Below are 23,004 nucleotides of genomic sequence, written 5' to 3'. Positions count from 1 at the left end.
TAGAACCACTAGAGATTCTAGAGTGAAAATGGGAGCACATCACTATGGACTTTATAACTAGGCTTCTAAGGATAGTAAGGAAGAATGATACAGTGTGGGTGATTGTTGATCACCTCACGAAGTCAGCTTACTTTTTACCCTTTAGGGTTGGCACTTCACTTGATAAGCTGGCTCAGAGGTATATTGATGATATTGTGCACTTACATGGGGTATCGGGATCCCCGCTTCGTATCTAGATTTTGGAGAAGCTTTTAGACTGCTATGGGCACTGATTTGAGACTCAGCACTGCTTATCACCCTCAGACTGATGGTTAGTCAGAGAGGACAATCCAGACCCTGGAGAATATGCTACGGACTTGCATTATTGATCTGGGAGGTTGCTGGGATGATCATATATTACTAGTGGAGTTTGCTTACAATAACAGTTATCATTCTAGCATCCAGATGGCACCTTATGAAGCCTTGTATGGACGGAAATGTCGGTCTCCTCTATATTGGAATGATGTTGGAGAGAAGAAATTGTTGGGCCCTGAATTAGTTCGGAGGGCCAGAGAGAAGATCCTACTAATAAGAGAAAGGCTGCAAGAATATCATGTACAATCTTGTTCGGCATGCTAGAATGAAGCATATCAATCAAAGCAGACCAATATTTTTTTGCACTTGCTGGCAAGAAAATTTGCCTTTGGTTTGCCACCTGGAAGGAGCTCTTGGTGATGTTTTTACTAAGGCTATTGAAAAGAACCAACACTACCAACTTTTGCACAAGTTGGGTATTTTTTTTTCTTTCGGGGAAGGAGGCGTCGTAAACTTTTATATCTTAGGTAAGAATATTTTAGTCATCAAGATGCACTTAACTTATTTTGATGTATATTTTCATAGAAGTTAGGGATCATGTGCTCTATATATTAGCATATCAGAGCCGCAGCTCTTCTTCCTCCCCTTCTTTCTCCATTATTCTCCATTCTTTACTCCCCACTTATCCAAAATTTCCATTTTTCTCCATTCTTTCTCCATTTCTTCTTAAAGCAAATTAGCATAACAAAGACAGCAAACAACCTATTGTTTGAGACCAAAGAAAAACTCAGACTTGATATGCTTTCACTATATTTCTGTTTACAAATACTTTTCACTAACCAACATTAAATAGCAGGACTTCATATGGAGACCAGCATGGTTGTGGGGGATTATTGTTCTCTCTTGAAGACATTATCAGATTTTTCATTCTATTGCAGTCATTCCACCAATTTCGAAAACTTCCCCCTATAATCTCATTAATAAGGCTTGTCTTTCTCCTCTCCACTCCTTGCAGCATTCATTTTTAACTGCTAATCAACCACAAAAAACCAAGCAAACTGACAAACTGACCTTTGACCAGCCACTTTTCTCTCTAACCACATCCCATTACCAGAACTTCATTTAGGCAGCAGAGGTTAAGATTAGTTGCTAAGTTTATCTACAACTATCACATTGGAATCAAATTTGAGTAGGTGCAGGAGGTGGCGCAGGTATCCTTCCATCTCCCATAACGACTTGGGTTAGATGGACCTCTTGAGGGAGGAGGTGATATTTGATGCCAAGACTTTCAAAGATCTTCTTCAGCTCAAATACTAGTTCTGACCGCCTATTATTCTTCTCAGGGAAGTTCTGATGGTTCATTGTGTGGAGCACATTTAGAGCCATTTTCATTTTGTTGACATTCTCAATCTCTTTCACTAGAACTGAGTGCTTTGGGTGCCAATACTTTGGCTTGCTCTCCAGGTACCTGCACCAACATGGCAATACACAAGTTCATGAACTAGATTCCCTAGAAAAAAATAGTTATAGGCTTATTGCTCTTTGAGGAACTTTGGCACAGGTTCCTCATTTTGTGATAATTCTAAAGAGATGAAACATGTTGCTAACAATTGTCAGCACCAAGATATACCGTCTCGATACCGGGCTCCATATCGGTGCCAACTTGCTACTGTATTGGTACGTTCGATATGGGGGCCAGTTCGGCGTACCAAATGTCAATACGCCCTATGTATTGCGCATTGGTACTGAACCGATATGGTAAAATATGTCCCGTACCATTCGGTTCTGTATGGTATGGCGTGCCTTGGTTAGCATAGATGATTGACACCTTACCCCTAAAGGCTTGCCCTTTAAGAGGTCCAGGGTTCAAATTTTGGATATTGCTATGTGTGTGTGTGAGAGAGAGAGAGAAAGGAAAGCATGTTCTAGGTTTGGAGGTTGAACTGCAACAGAGCATGTTCTAGGTTTGGAGGTTGAACTGCAACAGCCTTCTATTATCTATAGTTAAATCACGGATGTTGTAGGCTTGCTGTGAGGCTTAGACTTTACATGCGTTAACTTTTGTCAAAGTGCTGTAAGAAGGCTATGAAAAGATAATCATCAAGTGCAGAGATATAGTTAACTGAAGTCACTTATCATAAAAAGCAAGCATGTTGTATGAAAGTCATAACATGCAGATCAGAGGTAAAGGGTTAGTTATGCTTACGTTTGTATTGATTTCCTTAAAGCAGTAACAGTTTCGACTGGGGTAGAAACATCGATTGAAAACTCAATCATATCACCCATGTCAGGACTTCTATAGAAGTTGCTGATAGGCTTTGTCAACAGTACTGCATTAGGGTAGTAGATCTTCTCGTTATCATACCGAAGGAAGACTGTAGTCAATATGTTCATTTCTTCAACAATCATCTGCACAACATCCAGCTACTCACATAAGCTTCATGATACATATCGAGAATTAAATCTTGTACATAAAGAAAATACCAAGGTGTCTTTACATATAACACTGGGCACTTCACTAATAAGCAACAGACCTCGATATAGAACCATCGCTATGCATGACCAATTAATGGGCCATATATTCAAAGGTGGCAAATATATAGCTACAGACCTACAGTACATTTTATAGGCAATATTTAACTGACTAAATATAAGCAAATAGATCTTCACCGCATCTATGTTTAAGTGCCAAGATGATAATGAACGATCATTGCCTATCCCTCTTTTCTCAAAAAGAAAAAAAAATTGATGATCATCACAAATTTGCAATTCGAACGAAACCGAGCGTGAGAGAGAGAGAGAGAGAGAGATCAGAGAAAATGCAGGCAAAGCAACTATGATGCCCAAAATACATAGAAGATTTATCATACTCAGGGGAGCATCATTTAGAATATCCAAGCATGTTAGTCTGATCTATTAATTTGAAAAGGACAGTAAGCTTTGATATTGAAACATACTAAAAGCTTCAAATTGAAGCAACTTGTAAAATTAAGAATGACTGTGCAAAATGAGCATTATGTTTTTACTTTTTTTGGTATCAGGCAATTGCCTGTCAATGCTAGCATCAAAAACCAAACAACTAAGCATCAGTAGTTTGTAATTCATAAAGGTAAACAAGTTTGGGAAAGAGATGTTCTTATTGCTTGTAGAGCATTCAAACCACATGATGTCTCAGTAGGGGCTAACCTGAACACCATCAATCACACAGCGATCACCCACATCGAAAGGGTGCATGACAAAGACGAAGATGATGGACTCAAAGATGGTCTTGCCCATATTCTGAAACATGAAGCCTGCCACCAGCAACTGCGAAGTGACTACCAGAAGGAGTTTTGTAGTGGCCACCCCCATCACAAGAAGTGAAACTATAAGAATGATCACACTCACAACTGCACTCGCCAGCTTGTGCAGCTGCTGCACTGCAGTCTTTGTGTCATTCAGGGAATGAGCCAATGACTTCCGCTCTCGATATGCTCTCACCTGCAATGAAAATTGATAATATTAGGAGTTAAAACCATAATTGGCCAGATAATAATTTCTTCTAGTAGTAATGAAACGAAGTTTGAAAACTCTAGTAGTAAGTGTAGATCACAATGACTTAGGATTGGCTTATTTTAAGGGGGCAAATATTTCTGTCAGAACCAGTGTACTTTGCAGTATCATGGCTAAAATATGATTGCTCGCAAAGCATAAGATGATTTTCAGACCGTGCTCATGTGCCTTCAGGTTTTCTCTGAATTACTGTCTGAATGCGCTAAAATATTTTTCGGCATGGTAGTAAACATGCCAACATCTGATCAAACAATGATCAGACAGTAGATTTCCCGGGTGGTAGATTTAGCAATGGGAAAGCCAGCACCTGTACAAAAGGCAGATATCCAAATTTCTATTATTTTTCTTTAAACAATGATACACGGCCATGGAAAAGCCTTTTGAAAGTGAAACAAGATTAGTGGTTTTCTAGTAGTGGTTAGGGGTGAAGGACCACTTGTCTGGGTGGTCGGCCTCTCTATTGGTAAATTTTTGAAGAAAATTATTCCCTACTTAAACACACACACACACACACACACACACACACACACACACAAAAGAGAGTAGATAGAAGGTAGAAATAGAGCTGATCATGGGCTAGGTTTTCCGGCCTGCCCAACCCAACTAAAATTTAGTGAGCTTGGGCACTAAACAGAGGCCCGTAGGATGAGCCTGGCTAAGAAAGTAGGCCCGATTTAAAAATCGGTTCAAGCTTGAGAAAATTTAAAAAATGGCACAATCCAAAATTTTATATATATATATATATTAAGTAATTATATTTTTTACTACAAAATTTTATTGCACTTAGCTTGTAATGGTGGGGGAAAGAGGAAATCGGGCTTGGTGAGCTGGCTTGGGATTGGCTTTTCTAGATTAAGTGGACTTGACAAAAATATCCGTAGTGCGGACACCAGTGCCAGGTCACCCGTCACTCGGGACTACGGTCGCCGCAGGAGGATGGTCTAGCCAGTTTGATTTTATTTTGGATTGATTTTATGTTATTTTATTTTATGTTGATTGGGCTTATTTGCATATTGTCATTTTAAAACTTTTATGGGATTGTTTTCTTTATAGGGGTCTTTTGTTATTTCTTGACCCTATATTTATGGATCCAAGCACTTGTTTAGGATTATTGAATGAAATAGCCTCCTTTTCTTTGAAACCCTAGTGTGAAGCCATGGCCAGAGCCAAGTGAGAAGCCTGGTTCTTCTTCTTTTCCCTCCTATTCTCTTTTTCCTCCTTTCCTCTCCTCTCTGCAGTTGTCCTGCATCAACTTTGGTATCAAAGCTCGGCAAAAAAAAAAAAAATTCCTGGGCTGTTGTGGGCCTTGGCTTTTTCGTGGGCTCAGAGTTCACGCGAGCAAAGCTTTGGGCATCTTCTCCAGAAGGTTCCCTCTTCTTTGCTGCCATTCCCCATATCTTCTTTCGAAGCCGAACTCCCAAGCCCTGTCACGTGTGTGTTTTCTTCTTCTGGCGGCTCCTAAGGACAAGAAGGGGAAAAACCTCCCCGTCACTGCCGCCCTTCATTGGATCCAAGGAGAGGAACACTGCAACACCCCAAGCCATCTCCCGGATTCAAGTCCTCGTGGAACTCAGAGGCGGAGATCGAAAAAATCCTCGCAACCCATGACTTTTCGCCGTGATCGCCCGCCAGTGCCGCTCTTTCTCCTCCTTTGACTGCCGTCTCCACGCACCGTCACCGCACTCCACACACAGGTACCGTTCTGCTGCCGTGCTTCACACACCATCGCTGCGAGTAACATGGTAACCACTTGCAACAACCCTCGAAGAAGATAAACAGTAACGGGTACCTAATGGGTTATCAGGTCGGGTCAAGCCCGTTAACCCGAATCCTTTTGGGCTGATTAAAAAAAAGATAAAAAAGAGGTGCACGTGATGGACCCGTTGCGGGTTATCGGAGCGGGTCGCGCCCGATAACCCGAATCTTATCGGATCCACACAAAAAAAAATGAGAAAAGAAAAGAAAAGGAAAAAAAAGAGAGAAAAAAAAAAACTGATGGGGACATCAGAGCCCTTCATTCAGAAGATAGAGCCATCAGAGCAGTTTGAGTTGGACCCCCAGATTGAGCCCACTTGAGTCCACGTCATCTCTACTTTATTGCATTATTAGTTTCTTTTATTATTGGTCGAGTCAATTGGTTAGTTGCTTTTGTTTTAGCCAAGTCAATTGGGTTAGCTGTTGAGTCGTGTAATTGGGTCAAGTAATTGGATCGATTTTGGTATGTAATCAATCGGTTGACTTAGTCAATTGATTGAGGAAACAAGTTTGGCATGTCGTCAGTTGATTGACCTGATGTAAGGCCTATATAAAGGCCACCCCTCTCATGAATAAGGAAATTAAATGATTGAATAAAAACCCTAGCCTCCTTTCTTCTTCTTCTTCTTCTTCTTCTCTTCTTCCTGCGTCTCTATAACCTCTTCTTTCTGTGTCTCTATAACCTCTTCTTCTTGCGTCTTTATAACTTCTTCTTCCTCCTTCCCTTCTTCTTCTACTTTCTCTCTTCTTCCTGCAGTGGTCCGCCATTAGCTTGGTATCAGAGCAAGAGCTTTGCCTCTGTCGCCAAACTCTTTGATCTTGCGGCCCTACGATTCGCGCTGTTACGCCAGTCACCGGATCTTCACCGCCTCTTGGGTTGTGCCCACGCACCCATCCCCATCCCCGCCATCTTCCACCCCCTATTCCCTCTCTCTTGGCTCTCACACGAAGAACATCCAAAGAAAAAAGAAAAAAAAAACCCGCATCTGTTCCCAAAGGAGAAGACCCCTGCCCGCCCCCTCCCCTCAGACTTCTCCCCCATCCGAGAAAGGGTCCCAACCCCTCCCTCTCAATTTTCACCAGGAAAAAAAAAAGAAAAAGAAAACTCCCTGCATCGGTTCCTCCCCACCACCCGTCTAACCCATAGCCACCCTCACCCCCGCTCGCCGCCAGCAGCGCCACCTCGCCATTGGCTCACCGTTGTCGCAACCCCATGGGAGCCGTCGCCCTAGTGTCAGTGGCGCGGCGCCTGACTTGACGGAAGAAGCCCTCAGCCGCGCCTCGTTGCCACCATTCATGGCCAGATCCGAAAGGAGAGCACCGCCGCCCAAACTGTCGATGCCCCGCCCCCTTTTTTTCTGCCGTCGCAGTCTTCCCCCGCAACCACCGCCACGAGGATCGGAGCATCCTCCCAAATCCGTCGGGAGGTTGAAGGAGAACAGATTAATGGGTAAGTGCAAACCCATTAACCCACAATCCGGCAGCCCAGATCCAAAAAAAAAAGAGTACTTGTTCATCTTTTCCCGTCGCCCGCTCCACGCCGCAGTCATCCCCACCGTCTCCGCCACCCTCGCCATTCTATCGCCCGCCGCATGCTATCCACCCGTCGCCGCTCCCATCTCCGCCGGCACCGCCTCCACGTCGCTCCGTCGCTGTCCGCCCGTGCCTAGCGCTACTCCCAACCGAGCCAGCTCAACCCATGTTGCTTCACTTTTCCTCTTGCCCATTGGCTGACGCCGCCGGCTGCCGTGTACCCGCCCTCTTCCTTACCGGCGCTAGAAGAGCTCTCCTCTAGCTCCACCGCCGCCTCCTCTTCCCCGCCACCACGCTGCTGTCGCAGCAGCTCTCAGACTTGAGACTCTCAGTGCAGATCATGAGGCTCTCGGATCCGACTGCCCCGCCGCCGGCCGCCGCGTACCCCCTCTCTTCCTCACTACCGGCCGCCCCACCCCAACCCCCTTTCACACCACACCCTTTTCCCCCTTTCACACCCAAACCCCTAGACCCTTGTTCACACCTATCCGCCACCACCGAACCGTTTGCCCCTTTCCGACCCCATTCATACCATTCGAGTTTTTCCCCCCAAAGCCCCCCTTCCTTGGCGTTCATCAAACCCCATCAGAGCCCCCACCTTCCCCCTTTTTTTCTCCCTCCATCATTATCTCCGGTCACCCCACACCCATTTCACAATAGGCCCTCGGGCCCCAAAAAAACACCAGAACACTAACACACCCCCCCTTCCTCAGCCCATCGGCCGTAGGCCCTCGGGCCCAGCTACCCCAACCCGCAGACCATTCTTCCCACGGGCCAAGTCAGCAGGACTGCGCCCATTCAGGGCCTAAGCCAACTTTGCCCCTATTCACTATAAGAGACCACCAGACTTGCACTCAACGGGATCGAGTTTTTTCCATCTGGGAGGAGTTGATAGGGACATTAGAGCCCTTCATTCAGATGACAATCAGAGCAGTTTGAGTTGGACCCCCAGATTGAGCCCACTCGAGTCTGCGTCATCTCTACTTTATTACATTATTAGTTGCTTTTATTATTGGTCGAGTCAATTGGTTACTCGCTTTTGTTTTAGTCAAATCAATTGGGTTAGCTATTGAGTCGTGTAATCGGGTCGAGTAATTGGATCGATTTTGGTATGTAATTAATCGGCTGACTTAGTCAATTGATTGAGGATCCAAGTTTAGTATGTCGTCAGTTGATTGATCTGATGCAAGGTCTATATAAAGGCCACTCCTATTATGAATTAGAAAATTGAATGATTGAATAAAAATCCTAGCCTCCTTTCTTCTTCTTCTTTTCTTCTTCCTCCTTCTCTTCTCTTCTTCCTGCGTCTCTATAACCTCTTCTTTCTCCTCCTTCCCTTCTTCTTCCTCTTTCTCTCTTCTTCCTGCAGTGGTCCACCATCAAAAACACTATTCACCTTCTTCCCTGAGATCTCCACCGCAACGCGGTTTCCACCTTCGCCGCGATCGCCGGCGCCATGATCCGCATGACCGACGTCCGTTCTCCCCATCTCCAGTGTCGGACGGTGGGACACAGCCCTCTTCCCTCGCTACCTCCGCCCTTGCCGCTCCACCTTCGCCCCTTTCCACCGCTACCCCTCCTCCCCGTTGCCTTTCGCCGCATCCTTCTCCTTTGCTACTACCTGAGCCCCACCACCCTTCGCTTGCCCCCTCCGAGCTGTACCACTCGAGCTCCACCGCCCGAGCCTTCGCCGCCCGAGCTCCGCCTCCACCCTTGCCGTGTCCCTTCGCCCAAGCCCTGCTTCCCCTTCGCCCCTCTTCCCTCTCTTCATCTCCTCAAGGGTTTCGGCATCGAAACCCTTGCCATCAGAGCCCAACGGGCCCTTCATCAGGCCACTACCGCAACGCACACTCCCCCCCTCTAATTAGCCAAGCCATTGTCATCAAACCCATCTGAACCATCAAGCCCGCTTTGCTGCAGCCCGATACCACTTCCAAGCATCTCCTTTAGCCCACTTGACCTACAACCCACTAAGTTATTGTGATTAGGCCCACAATAGACCCGCTACAAGCTACTGTAGCAGCAGAAGCCCAAGCAATTTGCATCCTAAGTCTCTATACCCAAGCACCGCATCCAAAAGGTTGATATCATCAAGCTTTACTGGAGCCATTTTTTTGACCTGGCTTGCCGCACTTTGATCTTTGCCCTCTGCTGGGCCAGATTTGTCCTCTCCTGAAAATTTATTTATTTGCTTAAATTTGTCATTTAATAGTTGTTTTTGTGCTTGGTGGTATACCCCGAACATTCAAAACACACGCTTTCACACACCTCCACAAAACACACAAAAACCCTAGTAGTAGCCCTCTTTATTATTAATTATAGAGCTAAACCCTCTTTGGGAGACCTACGAGGCTCCGTGACACCCGACAACCCACTGGATACCCGTACTAATGGACTGCAGCTACTTGTTGGCTTGCATCACTTACTGGTTTTCAGTTTGAAATATTTCTCTGCTAGAAAATAGTCTTGGGTTATATTGAGCATACACATTGAAATTTAATATTCATTGCATACATTAGGTCTGCCTCAGCACCAATCATGTCCTCATTTGATAGGATAGTACATATTTGAGTTCATTCATCATATGCACCTTCGTAGTGGTAATGTCGTCCCATATTCCAAAACCCAATCTACCATGGATGTCTGCATCGAAGCCCTAATGAAGGCAATCGAAGACTTGACCACAGTGTCCACCCAAGCCTGCGCCCAACTAGACTCAGCTGAGGCTTTCCTTCAGAAGATTATGGGATCCAAAGAAGGTAGTACCTCCTATTTGGAAGGCCCAGAGATCGAGGATGAAACTCTAGACCATCTAGGATCTATGCAACAGGGCCACTTTGACCCTAATTCCTTTCCAGCCCGCCCTCCAACCTACCCTCATCACAGAGGACCGATTCCAGTCCCTAATGTCGATAGGGGTTATCGGCACAATGTAGAACTTAGACAGCCTCGTGACCATGATAAAGATGTGATAAAAGGCATTTGAATTGAAGCCCCCACCTTTGATGGTCGCCTTGACCCAAAGGTCTTCTCAGACTGATTGCACGAAATGGACTACTTCTTTGAGTGGTATAATTTGTCTAAAGAAAAGAAGGTCCGATTTGCCAGGATGAAGCTCATCGGTTGAGCTAAGCTTTTCTGGCAAAACACTAAACAACTCCTAGCTAGAAGACGTCAACCGCCCATAACTGACTGGATTGAAATGAAAGAAAAACTTAAGAAAAAATACTTGCCCATTAGCTACTAAGATGATCTCCTTGACCGATGGAACAACCTGAGACAAGGCACCCGATCAGCTACTGACTACATTGCATAATTTGATGAATACATGATGCGATATAATGTGATTGAGGATGAGAAAATGGTTCTGAGCCAGTTCCGTAGAGATCTTAATGATGAACTTAGAAAGGAATTTGTCCTTTGAGAGATATCCACTTTAGACCAGGCATATACATTCGTGTAGAACTATGAGCAGATCTCCAAGTCCATGTTTGTGAGAAGCTCTGACGATCGAAGCACTTCCACTAATCCTCATTCTTCGGAGCCTAGACCTTTTGTGGGATCCTCTGCCCCTAAAACCCTTTCTACCGCCCTTGTCCCAAGCTGAGACACTACTACCAAGGGCAACCTTGGTGAGCCTCCCAAACCACATTCCAAAATTCAGTACTATAAATGCCAAGGTTTTGGTCACGTTGCCTCCTAATGTGCTAACAAATCTCTCGTTATTGCTTAGCAAGAGTAGGAGCAAGAGTAGGAAGATGACATAGGTGACTTGGAGGAGCAGGTCTATGAACCAAACCTCGATGCTATTCAGGACATTGAGAAAGAGTGTGATGAAGGACCTGATACCCTAGGATGCACCCGCACTACATATATTGCATTTGCACAGTCAGAGAAAGAGTTTGACCAGTCCACCATGAGTGTAGTCAAATGTGCCCCCGCACAACCCGACGAAACTGATGACTGAAGAAGAACCTCGATTTTTTATACTTATATTAAGTGCGGAGAGAACGATTATAAGATCGTCATCGTTAGCGGGAGTTGCATTAATGCAATATCATCCAACATCATCTCCCGCTTAGGTTTGACTCCCGTTCCCCAACCATAAGCCTATAAGGTCTGTTGGATTGACACAACTTCTATTTACATCAAAGAGAAATGTTTTGTGCCCATTCACATCCTTTCTTACAAGGATACCGTATGGTGTGATGTAATCTCGATGGATGTAGGACATCTAATTTTAGGGAGACCTTAGTTGTTCGACCTTAATGTCACTATCTCTGGTCGATCCAATTTTTGTTCTTTTATATTTGAGGGCAAAAAGATTAAGCTCAATCCTTTGCCGCCCAAGGCACCTGACAAGAACAAGAGAAGTGAAGTATCAAAGGACAAGGATCTCCACATCCTGCATCCTGCTGAATTTGAGCGGAAAGTATTCAACGAATCTTTGGTGCCCGCTCTATTTGTCCAAGAAGTTCACCCCCATAATTCAGTCAAAAGGTCCATTGGCATAAGTCCATTTGAGATAGTACATGGTTATAAAGCTAGAAAGCCTGTCGACCTTCTACCCATGTCACCGCACATTCGCATTTCAGAGTCTACACATGCATTTGCACAACACTTACATAAGTTGCATCAGGACATTAATAAACACATTCATGTGGGTATCGCTCAATATCTACAAGCTAATTTCCATAGGCAGGATAATATATTCCAACTTGGAAATTATGTTATGGTACGTATTCGGCCTGAGGAGTTTCCGTATGGAACCGTTAAGAAACTGCAGGATCGTAGTGATGGGCCATTTCGGGAATTGCATCGGGTTGGCAAGAATGCCTATGTTATTAATTTTTTATCTGATTTTGGTATCAGCTCTACTTTTAATATTGAAGATCTGGTTGCTTTCAAGGGTCCACCATCTATCCCTGATGATCCTTTCGCTAAGCCCTCTTTTGGGCCCGATGATTTCCCTATCCCTGATTCCATACCATTTCCATTTCCTTTGCCTCTCCCACCAGCACAAAAAGAACTCATTGATGCCATTTTAGACAAGTAGACCATTTTATCCAGTGATGGGAGCATTCAGCGCTTTTTGGTTTGTTGGAGAATCGGAGTCCGATTCAACTTGGATCACACGAGAGGAGTTCCAGCATATAGATCTGGACTTATTGGAGTACAACCAGAGCCATGCCGGGATGCCTTCGTCGGGGTCGACTTTCTCTCACCTGGGGGGAGTTGGTGCGGACACCAGTGCTAGGTCACCCGTTACTCGGATCTACGGTCGCCGCAGCAGGATGGTCCAACCAGTTTGATTTTATTTTGGAATTATTTTATGTTGATTGGGCTTGTTTGCATATTATCATTTTAGAGCTTTTATAGGATTGCTTTCTTTATAGAGGTCCTTTGTTATTTCTTGACCCTATATATATGGGTCCATGTACTTGTTAAGGGTTATTAAATGATTGAATGAAATAACCTCATTTTCTCTGAAATCCTGGTGTGAAACCTTGGCTAGAGCCAAGCGAGAAGCCTGGTTCTTCTTCGTTTTCCTCCTCTTCTCTTCTTCCCCCTCTTTCCTCTCCTCCCTGTAGTTGTCCTGCATCAATCCGCCCGATATTCGGGTCAGGCCAAGCTTAGGCATAAGCATTGGACCTCACTTTTACTGTGGAGCCCGGCCTAGAAGATGGACACTGGGTAAAAGGGAGAAGCCGGAGGTAATGAGGGTAGAGGAAGAAGACAATTATGAAGGGAAGAGAGAGAGAGAGAGCAAGAGATAATCAGTGCTCTCTTGTGCATTGAGCCCTGTATTTGAGGATAATTACAAATAAACCAAAGTGGCTAAACGATTTACCTGGTAAACTGGTAATCAAAGATTACAGTTGATCTCTGTTTGGACATGTAAGCATCTTTTTATTGTTTTATTACTCTATACCAGGTTAAAGATCTGTGGGTAGAGAATTAGAGATCAAATTTTTGATGGCCTAATCATGTTCCATAAGGATTGTCTTAAGGATTGTTTATTATTTATATTATATATATATATTATTTATTTATTTTTTATCTAGTTTCCTAGGAACTGTCAGACCTTGTAAGTACACTAAGAGTGAAGTGGGCATTTTCTTACAGTTAATAGGCATCTATGTGCAGTGGAGCAGCAACAAATACAATAGTTAATATAGAATAAACAACTACTTTGCCTTATACTAGATATATACTTAGCTTGTCTTTATTCAAATTATGTTGCCAAACAATATTTTTCTGCTGTGCACACATATAATGGAATATTAAAGTACTAACTTAACAAGTGTATCATGTGAAAGCTTAATCTTACCACCCAATTGCGGAATGCAGACTTCTTAATCTTTCCGGTTTCAAGGGCTCCTTCGAAGAGTGGAAATATAGTGTGCACCTCCTCCCTGGTCAGGAACCTCTTCAAATCCTCCTCCTCAATATACCTGCAATCATTCATTAATCCATGATACATAGTGTTAGCAAGAGGGGCGAGAACTTGGGTGTTATTGAAGGTGGCTGAATTAAGAATCTCTCAGTTCCTTTATTCAAATCAAATATTTCTCAATTCCCAGACCAAGGCTGTAGTTATTATTTGTTAAAATTATCAATTAATCTATCATCTCAAACAGATGCATATGTGTGTACATATTTTCTCGAGGTCATCATAGAGCATAGCTCGTTATTGAGGAAACTATGTAAACTGAAGCAGGCATGCTGTCCGAATGTTTTCAGATATCATAAGGTTTGCGTTCTTCATCTACCTTTTCTTTGTCACTTTGTCTAATTCCACTTCCTTCCGCGTCTCTACAATAGGGGTGCAATCGAGCTAGGTGAGCAAGTAGTTAGAGGCTCGAGCTTGACTTGAGATTGATCGAGTCTTAATCTCTAAACTTGAACTAGACTCGATAAAAAAAAAAAAAAGCAATACTCAAAATCGATTCAACTGGACTCGAAAATCAACTGAGCCATATTCGAGCTTAAATTCAAGCCATGGTCATAATTATAAAAAAAAGTTAATACTAAACATAACATAATATTATATCTTTAAAATATTATATTAATGATATATAAATTATAAATAAAATAATATATATATATATATATATATATATATATATATATATATATATATATATATATATATATATATATATATATATATATGTATGTGTGTATGTGTGTGTGTGTATAATCGTCTAGGCTCACGGGCCTTCGAGCTAAATATTTTGCTATTCAAGATCGATTCGAGTTTAGTACTAGTTGAGTTGAGCTCGAGCAATTCACGAACTGCTCAGCTCATTTGCACCCTGCCCTAAAAATAAAGCATCTTTAGTCTAGGAGGCGAGCGAACACCTTTCTGAATCTTAAGAGTTAGACATGCTCGAAGCCGGCCGAGGTATAAGAAAATGGCCGGAGCGATCTCTTCCATGTAGGCTCTAGATCTAACACTCGCTTTGCACCCAAACAAATGCTATTCATCCTCATAATAATAAAGTCACATAAATTGTCACACCATGTGCCACTAGAACATATGGTGGGTTTACAAAGAGCAAGGTTAGCATATTCACTAAGTGCAATCTTTGTGAGATGATATGATCTCATCGGTTATTTTATAAAATTAGCTCTTGCAACATCACGCCCCATTCGAGCAATCTTTGTGTCATCGGTTATTTTATAAAATTTGCTCTTGCAACATCATGTCCCACTCGATAAGACCATCAAACTCTTAAATAATTAACATCAGTGAAAAGATGAGAGTGATAAAATTAGAATTTCAACAGAGGAGGCCAATAAAAAACAGGGCTGGAGTCGGAGACGTAACCCATATCTCATCAATCCGAAGGGTGCAGAAAAAGAGAAGTGGGCAGCAAAGTGTGAAAAGGACGGGCATTTATGACTCCAGATCTGCACCAGATAACCCATTTTCAAAGCTAAAGCAAACAAGCTTTTCTAAAGACAAGTTTTATAAGAATACTTCACCCTCATTTTCACTGAACAACCCTCATTAAAACGTGGAAAGGCCCTGGAGGCATTATAAAGGGTAATTTTGACCCAAAAAAAAAATCACGTTCTCTTTCCTTTTGCTGAGCCAAAAGTTTACTGGAGAATAAATATGAACTACAATGCACTCTGCAGGATATAACAGGTAGAATGCCAGAGTCCCAAAGCTTATGAAATATTATATAACCCGCACAAAAGTACAAATTTACCTTACCTTTTTAAAATATTTTTAAAATAAAGATAATTATTAATTTATATTATTAAAAAAATTAATACTAATTTTTTTATATATTAATCAATGAATTTTAATAATGATCAAACAAAAACTTTAGTTGATAATGCCAACATTATTAATATCGGTGTCCGAACGAAAAATTCTACACAAAAATCTTCATGAAGAAATTCTTGTAATTGATACCAACATCATTAATACTAGTGATGCCTAAATTATGAATTTTTTAACTATTTTTAAAATAAAATATATAATAATATAATATATTAAAATAAATAGAAAGTTTCAATAGTCAAATTTTTGCTGCATATTAAGCAATGAACTTTGATGATGGCCAAATAAACCGGTGTTAATAATACTAACTTCCATATAGTGAATGGAAAAATTTGTGTGTGAATGTTTTAGTTGTCTAATTTTCTACTAGGGGATGAACATGGTGCATATCCTTTGGCTGGTTTATGCAAGCGTATGGGTGTGCTATGTCGAAAACTAAAAGGAAGATAGGATGAAGAGTTGATGGTGCGGTTCTTAGTGTTTTGATCTTTAGGAGCTTTTACTATTGTAAGGAGGAAGTAGAATGTAGTTGTTAATATAATTCTATACTAATAGTTACCAATAAATTGGAGTAAAATAAAGCAACAAAAGTAAAAAAAATTAAAGATCGATATAATGATAAATATAAAAATAAAGATAGATGTATAGTTGGCTGAGTTTTTTTTTCTGGTTACATCTCATTATTTGTATATAAAATTAAATATTTTTTTATTATATTTTGATTTAGAGCAGCTACTTATACAATTAATTTTGATGTTAGGATTTTGGTGCAAACGATTTATTATATTCAAGCCGTTTGGTTGGCAATGAATGAGAAGAGAGGGACATGCTGCTCTGGTTTACATTATTACCATGTCGCCAAGTCACTGTCTTACCCAAAAAAAACTTTCTGAAAACCATTTGATAATCCATACTTCCAAATAAGACCCATTTATCACATTTTTATATCAACCCAGACTCAGACTCACTCTACCACGGTGAGAATATCACCGGGCAGAGTCGCCCTCCAGTCCTGACTCCCATCGCATACGTGGCAGGCGACGGTTGACCAACCGCCGTGCGCTGTCGCATATCACTATAAAGTCTCATGTGTGGCCAAATTTAATAAACAAATCTATATAAATTGATCCATCTATAATCTAACCCTATTTATGTCCAACCTAAATTTATTTAAAATAATTATTTATAAACCAAGTTAACGAATGGAATCATAAATTACCGTCTCTAAATAATCCTCAACATCAGAGTTTCGTATCCATTTTGCTCCCTGTTAAAATTGGGGGGGTTCCAAGGACAAAGTGAAGATGATATAGTACTAATACTAGCAAGTATTATATTAGTTACGAGTTAGTATATTATATTAACTAGTATTATCCTAAGGAGGTGGGGACGTACTTGTGGTGGGGCTTGGCGACGTTCTTGAAGATGCGCTCGGCCGACACGCGGGCCTCCCGCTCGCTGGTGATCTCCGAGTCCGCGTCCGTCTCCCCGAAGCGGTCCACCGTCCGGTCCACCGTCCTCGAGAGCGTCGACAAGGAGAGCCCCGTCTTCATGATGTGACTCACCAGCCGCCTCACGCTGCGCCCGTTCGCCGCCGCCCGGCTCAGATCCCGGAGCTTCTTCATGTCTATCCTCCGCGACGACCCCCCCATCCTCGCCGGCATCGTCTTCGACCGCCCCATGATCATCCCAGCCACCGGCGATCGCCGCTTCAGCTTCTTCTTCCTCTTCTTCTCATTCTCCTCCTCTTTAGTGCGACTGGTGGTGTCAACATTATCTTCTTCAAGGGGTGGCCCGGAGAGGCTCTCGAGGATGTATTGGTGGAAGACGCTCTCCTTCATGCGGTCGAAGAAGGTGGCGACGTGGAAGGAGGAGGCGAGGACCTTGACGAGGAGGATCTTGAGGAGCCAGATGGTGGCGGCGACGAGGACGGCGACGAGGGCGCGGGAGAAGCGGTGGAGGATGGGGGAGGTGTCCACCTTGGGGTCGAAGACGAGGTACCAGGAGAGGACGACGAGGGCCAGCCAGACGCAGCTGCGGACGCTCTTCCGAAGGCCGTACACGAAGTAGAGCACCTTCTCTTGGAGGAGGAAGTAGCGCTCGATGACGAACACCAGGGCCCATACCAGCCACCCGGAGACGAGGCGGCCGCACAGCACCACCAGGCCCATCAGGCACCACTTCCATTGTTTCAGACCCCAGAGCGTATGAAGCTTGAGGGAGGGGAGGGTGAGGCTGGAGACGAGGCAGGCCGTGATGGCGACGAAGGCGGACCACTCGAGCAGGGCCCGCCACCCGAACCACCGCCGGCCGCTCTCCGGGAGAAATTTGTCGGAGATGGGCTGCTCCTCCTCTTCCTCCTCCTCGTCTTCGTCTTGATCGTCGGAGTCGGAGTCCGTGTCGTCGGATCTTTTGGGGATCTCGGACAGGGGCTGGTGCTCGGGCTTCAGAAGGGGAGGGTAGTTGAGTTCCACGAAGCGGGATTTGGGCTTCGAGACCGCGAGGCGGTTGAGGGTTGGCCGGGAGGGCTTCGACGGAGGGACCGCGGCGGCGGTGGCGGAGTTCGGATTCGAATTATGGTTTGGGGTTGGTTTCTCGCCGGAGAAGGGTTGGGGATCGGCGAGATCCGGGGACTGCATGATGAGGACTACTTGATCTTTCTCCAAGTTTTGCATTCCGAGTCTCTTCCGCGAGACAGAGGCAGGAGAACCGGAATCAAACAGTAGGCACTGACAGAGAGACGAATGCTGCAGCGAAATTGACAGAAATGCTAGCTCTGGCTTCTAGCCATCGAGAGGGCGGCTCAGTGGGACCGGAGAAAGAATACACCATGTGACAACGATACACGACCCGAACGTACCACCAAGACTTTGCCCTCATTCTTATGGAAGGTGACCAAGGAGCTGTTAGCAAGGTGAGGTATCCAGACCACTCCATTATATGAGGCTTGACCGGGCATTGAGGAGATTATTACTCATGTTATCCTCAGCTATCCCAGGGCAGTACATATTTGGGAGAGGTCGTCTGTTCCTCAACCACATACATTGCAGTCAGTGGAGGACCTATTGCATCATATACAAAATTCTATGAGGAGACCTAGCACTGTCGAGGAGGAGATCATGAGGGCATACCTAGCCTATCACGTATAGTTGGACAAAAATGCGCACCTCTTTGAGGGCAGTGGGTCGGCTCCAAGGACGGTGGTGGATAGAGATTTTCGGAATTCTATAGAGATCACCACGGCAACCGCGTCGAGATCCTCTAAAATGGCCAAGGACATCTGGGGTACCCGTTTCGCTGTCACAGCATTCAGATTTGCCCTTTTTTTTTCTGAGTGCCCCGATCCTTTGGTAATCTCAAAGTTAATTTCAGTGGCGGTAGATCGGCGGATGGAGTTTATAGAGGAGTAGGATTTCTGATCAGAGCTTACCAGGGTAGGCTGATTGTGACGGGAGGCCGACGCACCTCTGGTTTGACCGCCATTGAGGTGGAGCTGCGGGCAACCTGAGAGGAGAGTATATGGTGCAGATGGGGTATACCTTGAGGGTAATTCCTCTACGGTGATTGACTAGATATCAGGAGTGGATAGATTTGGAGGTGGCCACCCGCTAATTCGGGAGACTTGCAGACTGATTAGGGAGATAGATTATTTTCATGCAGCACATGTGTATCGGAAGGCGAACAGAGCTGCCGATTGAGTTGCCTCCCTCATGACTCGGCATGCATTCTGGAGAAGTTATCTGGATTAGGGATCCTGATGTCCCTTATAATTTGTTTTATTTTCTTTCTATTGATGTACTTGGCTGTACTCACTTAAGAGTTATATGAAAAGCCACTTTTACCCAAGAAAAAATAAGACTTTGCCCTTCACAACCTGTTCACCGCATGGAAATTAGTGCAGTGTACATGATCTAGTGTAAAAAATTAATCCGTCCAACCGAGTTTGCTCTGATACTATTCGTAACAATCTACGATCTTACCCAAAAAAGATAGCTAAAAGATATTTTTTGAATTTCTTGGTCTTGTATAAGTACCCAAATTTTTTTCGACATATACGCCCTTACGAGTCTCACAATTGAACTTCAAAATTAATCCACGATGCATGCCAAGTCATTCATTGGTGTCTTCAAAGTAACCTTTAATTTGTATGAATCTCTTTTGAGTAGTCAAATAATAACATGTTACTGAATCTAATAGTGTGGTTTAGTTAATATAAAAATCACTATCCTATTGGCTTCGAATATAAAAATATGAATTTTTTGAATATGAATATAGATGCAGATTTTAATTATGTTTCCGGAGTCAGATTTGGATATTCGAATAGTTGGTTTTTCTGCATTTCGGATTTGCATCTTTTTGGGATTTAGATATACAATATGACTTTTTAGGTTCAAATATCCAAATATTTAACATTAGTTTAAAAATTATTTAAACGATATATACGAGCTCGTTTATTATCGACATGGATGGTTATACATTTTGATGACCCTTTTTTTTAATATATAAATTCTTTATGTAAGATATTTCCCATTATCTTACTCTTGAAAACTACCGATGTGTTTCAATTATATAATGCAATACGGTCATTTATCTTTCGTTAGATATATTATCTGTAGCAAATTTTATTCACGAATCCAGTTTATACTTGGAGTAGTATGCAATTTATATCTATTTATGTTTAAAAGAGAGATATTATAAACATCCAAATCGTATTCATATTCATTTAAAATAAATATAAATACAATTTTAACATCTATATTCATATCTATTATAAAGTATGAATATAGATACGAATATATTAATGCCCAATCTAAATTTGATCCATTTTTAAACTTACGAATATATTAACTAACCTTTCCGCCTAACAATTAAATTATAATTTTTTAAAAAAAATTATATTTATTATACTTATATCCACTAATTTGAAAAATCTATACTTATACTCCGTTAAATTAACGGTATTAGTAAATCCATTTACCTCATATAAAATATTAAAATTATCCTTGTATGATGAGTAAATTACAAAAGGCCCCTTAAGATTAGAAATAAATTATATACATCAAATAGTTTAAAAAATCTATGCTTCTTCTCTTGAGGTTTATTTTTATCCAATATTTTAAACTATAATTTAGTAGAATGTTAGCGAAACCATTAACTTAAATGGGACTAAATGCTACGTAAAAAAAAATTAAAACAATCAAACTAGTCTTAAGTGATATAACATCCATTTAAGGAGGAGAACAACTGTGAGACGCTATGGGTCTGAGCTTGATCTTAATGTATTATCAAAAAAGAGCCATGTGCCAAGAAAAAGACAATTTAGATCTCTCAAGCCAGTGGACACCTCTAAAATTTTCTGCTGCAGGGAACTAACATCAAAAGTTTTGTCGCTTGAGCCAGCTCATCTATAGTCTAAGCTAGGCTATAAAACCGTAACTGATGTACCCTCTAAAAAGAAGAGTTCTCATACATGTACTGATTTGGATCCTTTTAATGATAGCCTGCCAAAGCTATTATAGCTCCATATGTAGATATAGGAATCCTCATTCATAACGATAATGTTAAGGGATCATATCATAGTATTGGACAAGTAGAAGTCAAAATTAGCAAATAATACTCGGCATCCCCGATCTTTATGATATGGTGGGCGGAAAAGCGAGAACAAAATCTGATCAGAAAGGATGGAGGTTGGTTGAGAAGGATGCTCGTTGTCGGATGTCGGTTGGGAAGAAAGCTTATTATTGGCCGCTCATTGAGAAAGGGCGCTCGTGGTAGGGCGGTAAAGCGGAAAAGAACCCCTATCCGCTTAATCTTGAAGAAAAGAGAACTCTTAAACACGTAATACTTCAAAGAGTTCTGAGAGTTCGAAAAGTATAAGAGGGGCCTTATTTTCTTATAGAGGTAAATTTGACTTTTTACAATAGATAAATGGTTTCACTAACACTGTTAATTTAAATGAGTATAAGTATAGGTTTTTACAAAATATCGGGTATAAGTGTAATAAACATAAACTTTAGAAAGATTTTTGTAAGGTTATTTTGGTCATTTTCAAAATTTTTTCGGACGTGGCATTTGAGTCCCATTAAAAGTTAACGGTTTGATTAATATTCTGTTAAGTTATGGGTTGAAGTATTGGATAAAAATAAACTTCAGAAGGATAAGTATAGATTTTTCATACTATTGGATGTAAATATAATTTATACCTAATCTCAAGATGGTTTTTGTAATTTTGTCATAGAAAAAATTTAAAATAGTGCCCTGTTGCATGCACTAACTCGACGAGTCATGATGCATGACCAAACTAAACTTTCGGCTTGATAATAGATGATTAACTTACTTTCACATTGAAGAAAAGGTGGACTAGCAAACATAGACATCAACATTTGGTCATACAGAAGGGCAGATTGGGCTGCATTCCCCATGTAGAACTCACAATCCTACATCGTGCAAAATGTAATAAATATAGATAGCAAGTATAACTCTATCCTATGGGGTCTGGTCGATACAGATGAGGAGGCTTAGACTCCAAGTCGCTTAATCATTTGGTCTACACTTGGTGCATGCCCTGCCGGCACCATTAGTGAATCAAGGCAATGGCTACTGCCGGCATGTCATCATTGCCTCATACGTGGGATGCATTAATTTCCAGTTGGTCATCTAATTGTATCCCAATAAAAATAATTATAGATTAAAAATTAACACTTGTTGACATAAAATTAAAATAAATATAAAAATATAGTTGAAAATCAAGCAAAGCAGAGTTTATAGCACGCGGCATGCAGGTGAGGCATCTAATAATATTGTTATACCATGTAACAGCATAGCATTAGCAAGAAGATGAGCTACCCAAGTCGTAGCTTGTTAATGAATACAAAATGCAGCTCATTATTGGCTACAAATACACACAGTATCATTATTGAATGCAAAACATGAGCTAAAAATCATATGAGAAAATTCAAAGTATCATGATAGTCATCAGCCTCCATGACCGAAGCTGAGATGCTCGAACGTTGATCACCGCAAAACACACAAAAAAAAGAATGAATTAGAAAAAAGATAATCAAAGAATGGAACCAATCCCCTCACGAACCATGCCACAATATAAGCGGGTACAAGATCAAATCATAACGTAAAAAATGAGAGAGGAAAAGGAAGGAGCAATTCTCAGCCACGATCACCAAATCGAAGGCATTTGTTAATGGGGTTATAACTATATTAAGGATAATGATTGATCACCATGAACATTGATGTAGGATAAAAGGAGGAGGAGATGAAGGGCAAGTCAATATTCTGTATTCTCAATAACATGAAACTGTATTCTCAATTATTGCGGTAATAAGTTCATATAGATAAACTCAAAATCTTAATAAGAATGAATAAAAATAAAATACTGAACTTCATATAAAATTCTAAGTCTAGTCACTCTACAAAATTCTAGTTCTAGAATCCACATAATTTTTTCTAATTTTTAAATAAAATAAAATTTTCTAATTTCTATATTTGCACCTACTAGAAGTGTATCTAGATTTCTTATTCGATGGCCTTCTACCTTGGTTGGAAAGAACTCAACT

At 41.9% G+C, this 23,004-nt stretch overlaps 1 protein-coding gene across 1 annotated transcript; it reads right to left on the bottom strand.

Annotated features, from left to right (window-relative positions):
- Positions 1-1,062: 1,062 nt before the first annotated feature.
- LOC103720329 (mechanosensitive ion channel protein 10-like) lies at positions 1,063-19,426 on the bottom strand. Its single transcript, XM_088705498.2, has 5 exons — positions 16,829-19,426; positions 13,466-13,589; positions 3,481-3,774; positions 2,501-2,703; positions 1,063-1,762 (listed from the first exon to the last, which is right to left on the bottom strand). Exons 1-5 carry the CDS (start codon positions 18,106-18,108, stop codon positions 1,474-1,476), a joined length of 2,190 nt encoding a protein of 729 aa, XP_088561624.2. The 5' UTR covers positions 18,109-19,426; the 3' UTR covers positions 1,063-1,473.
- Positions 19,427-23,004: the final 3,578 nt, after the last annotated feature.

Source organism: Phoenix dactylifera, chromosome 10 (genome assembly GCF_051530095.1).
Source record: "Phoenix dactylifera cultivar Ajwa chromosome 10, Ajwa_hap1_PhDact_Kaust_v1.1, whole genome shotgun sequence".
Classification (NCBI taxonomy): domain Eukaryota; kingdom Viridiplantae; phylum Streptophyta; class Magnoliopsida; order Arecales; family Arecaceae; genus Phoenix; species Phoenix dactylifera.
Note: the sequence above shows the minus strand (reverse complement) of the source record. Positions and strands in the feature narration are given on the sequence as shown.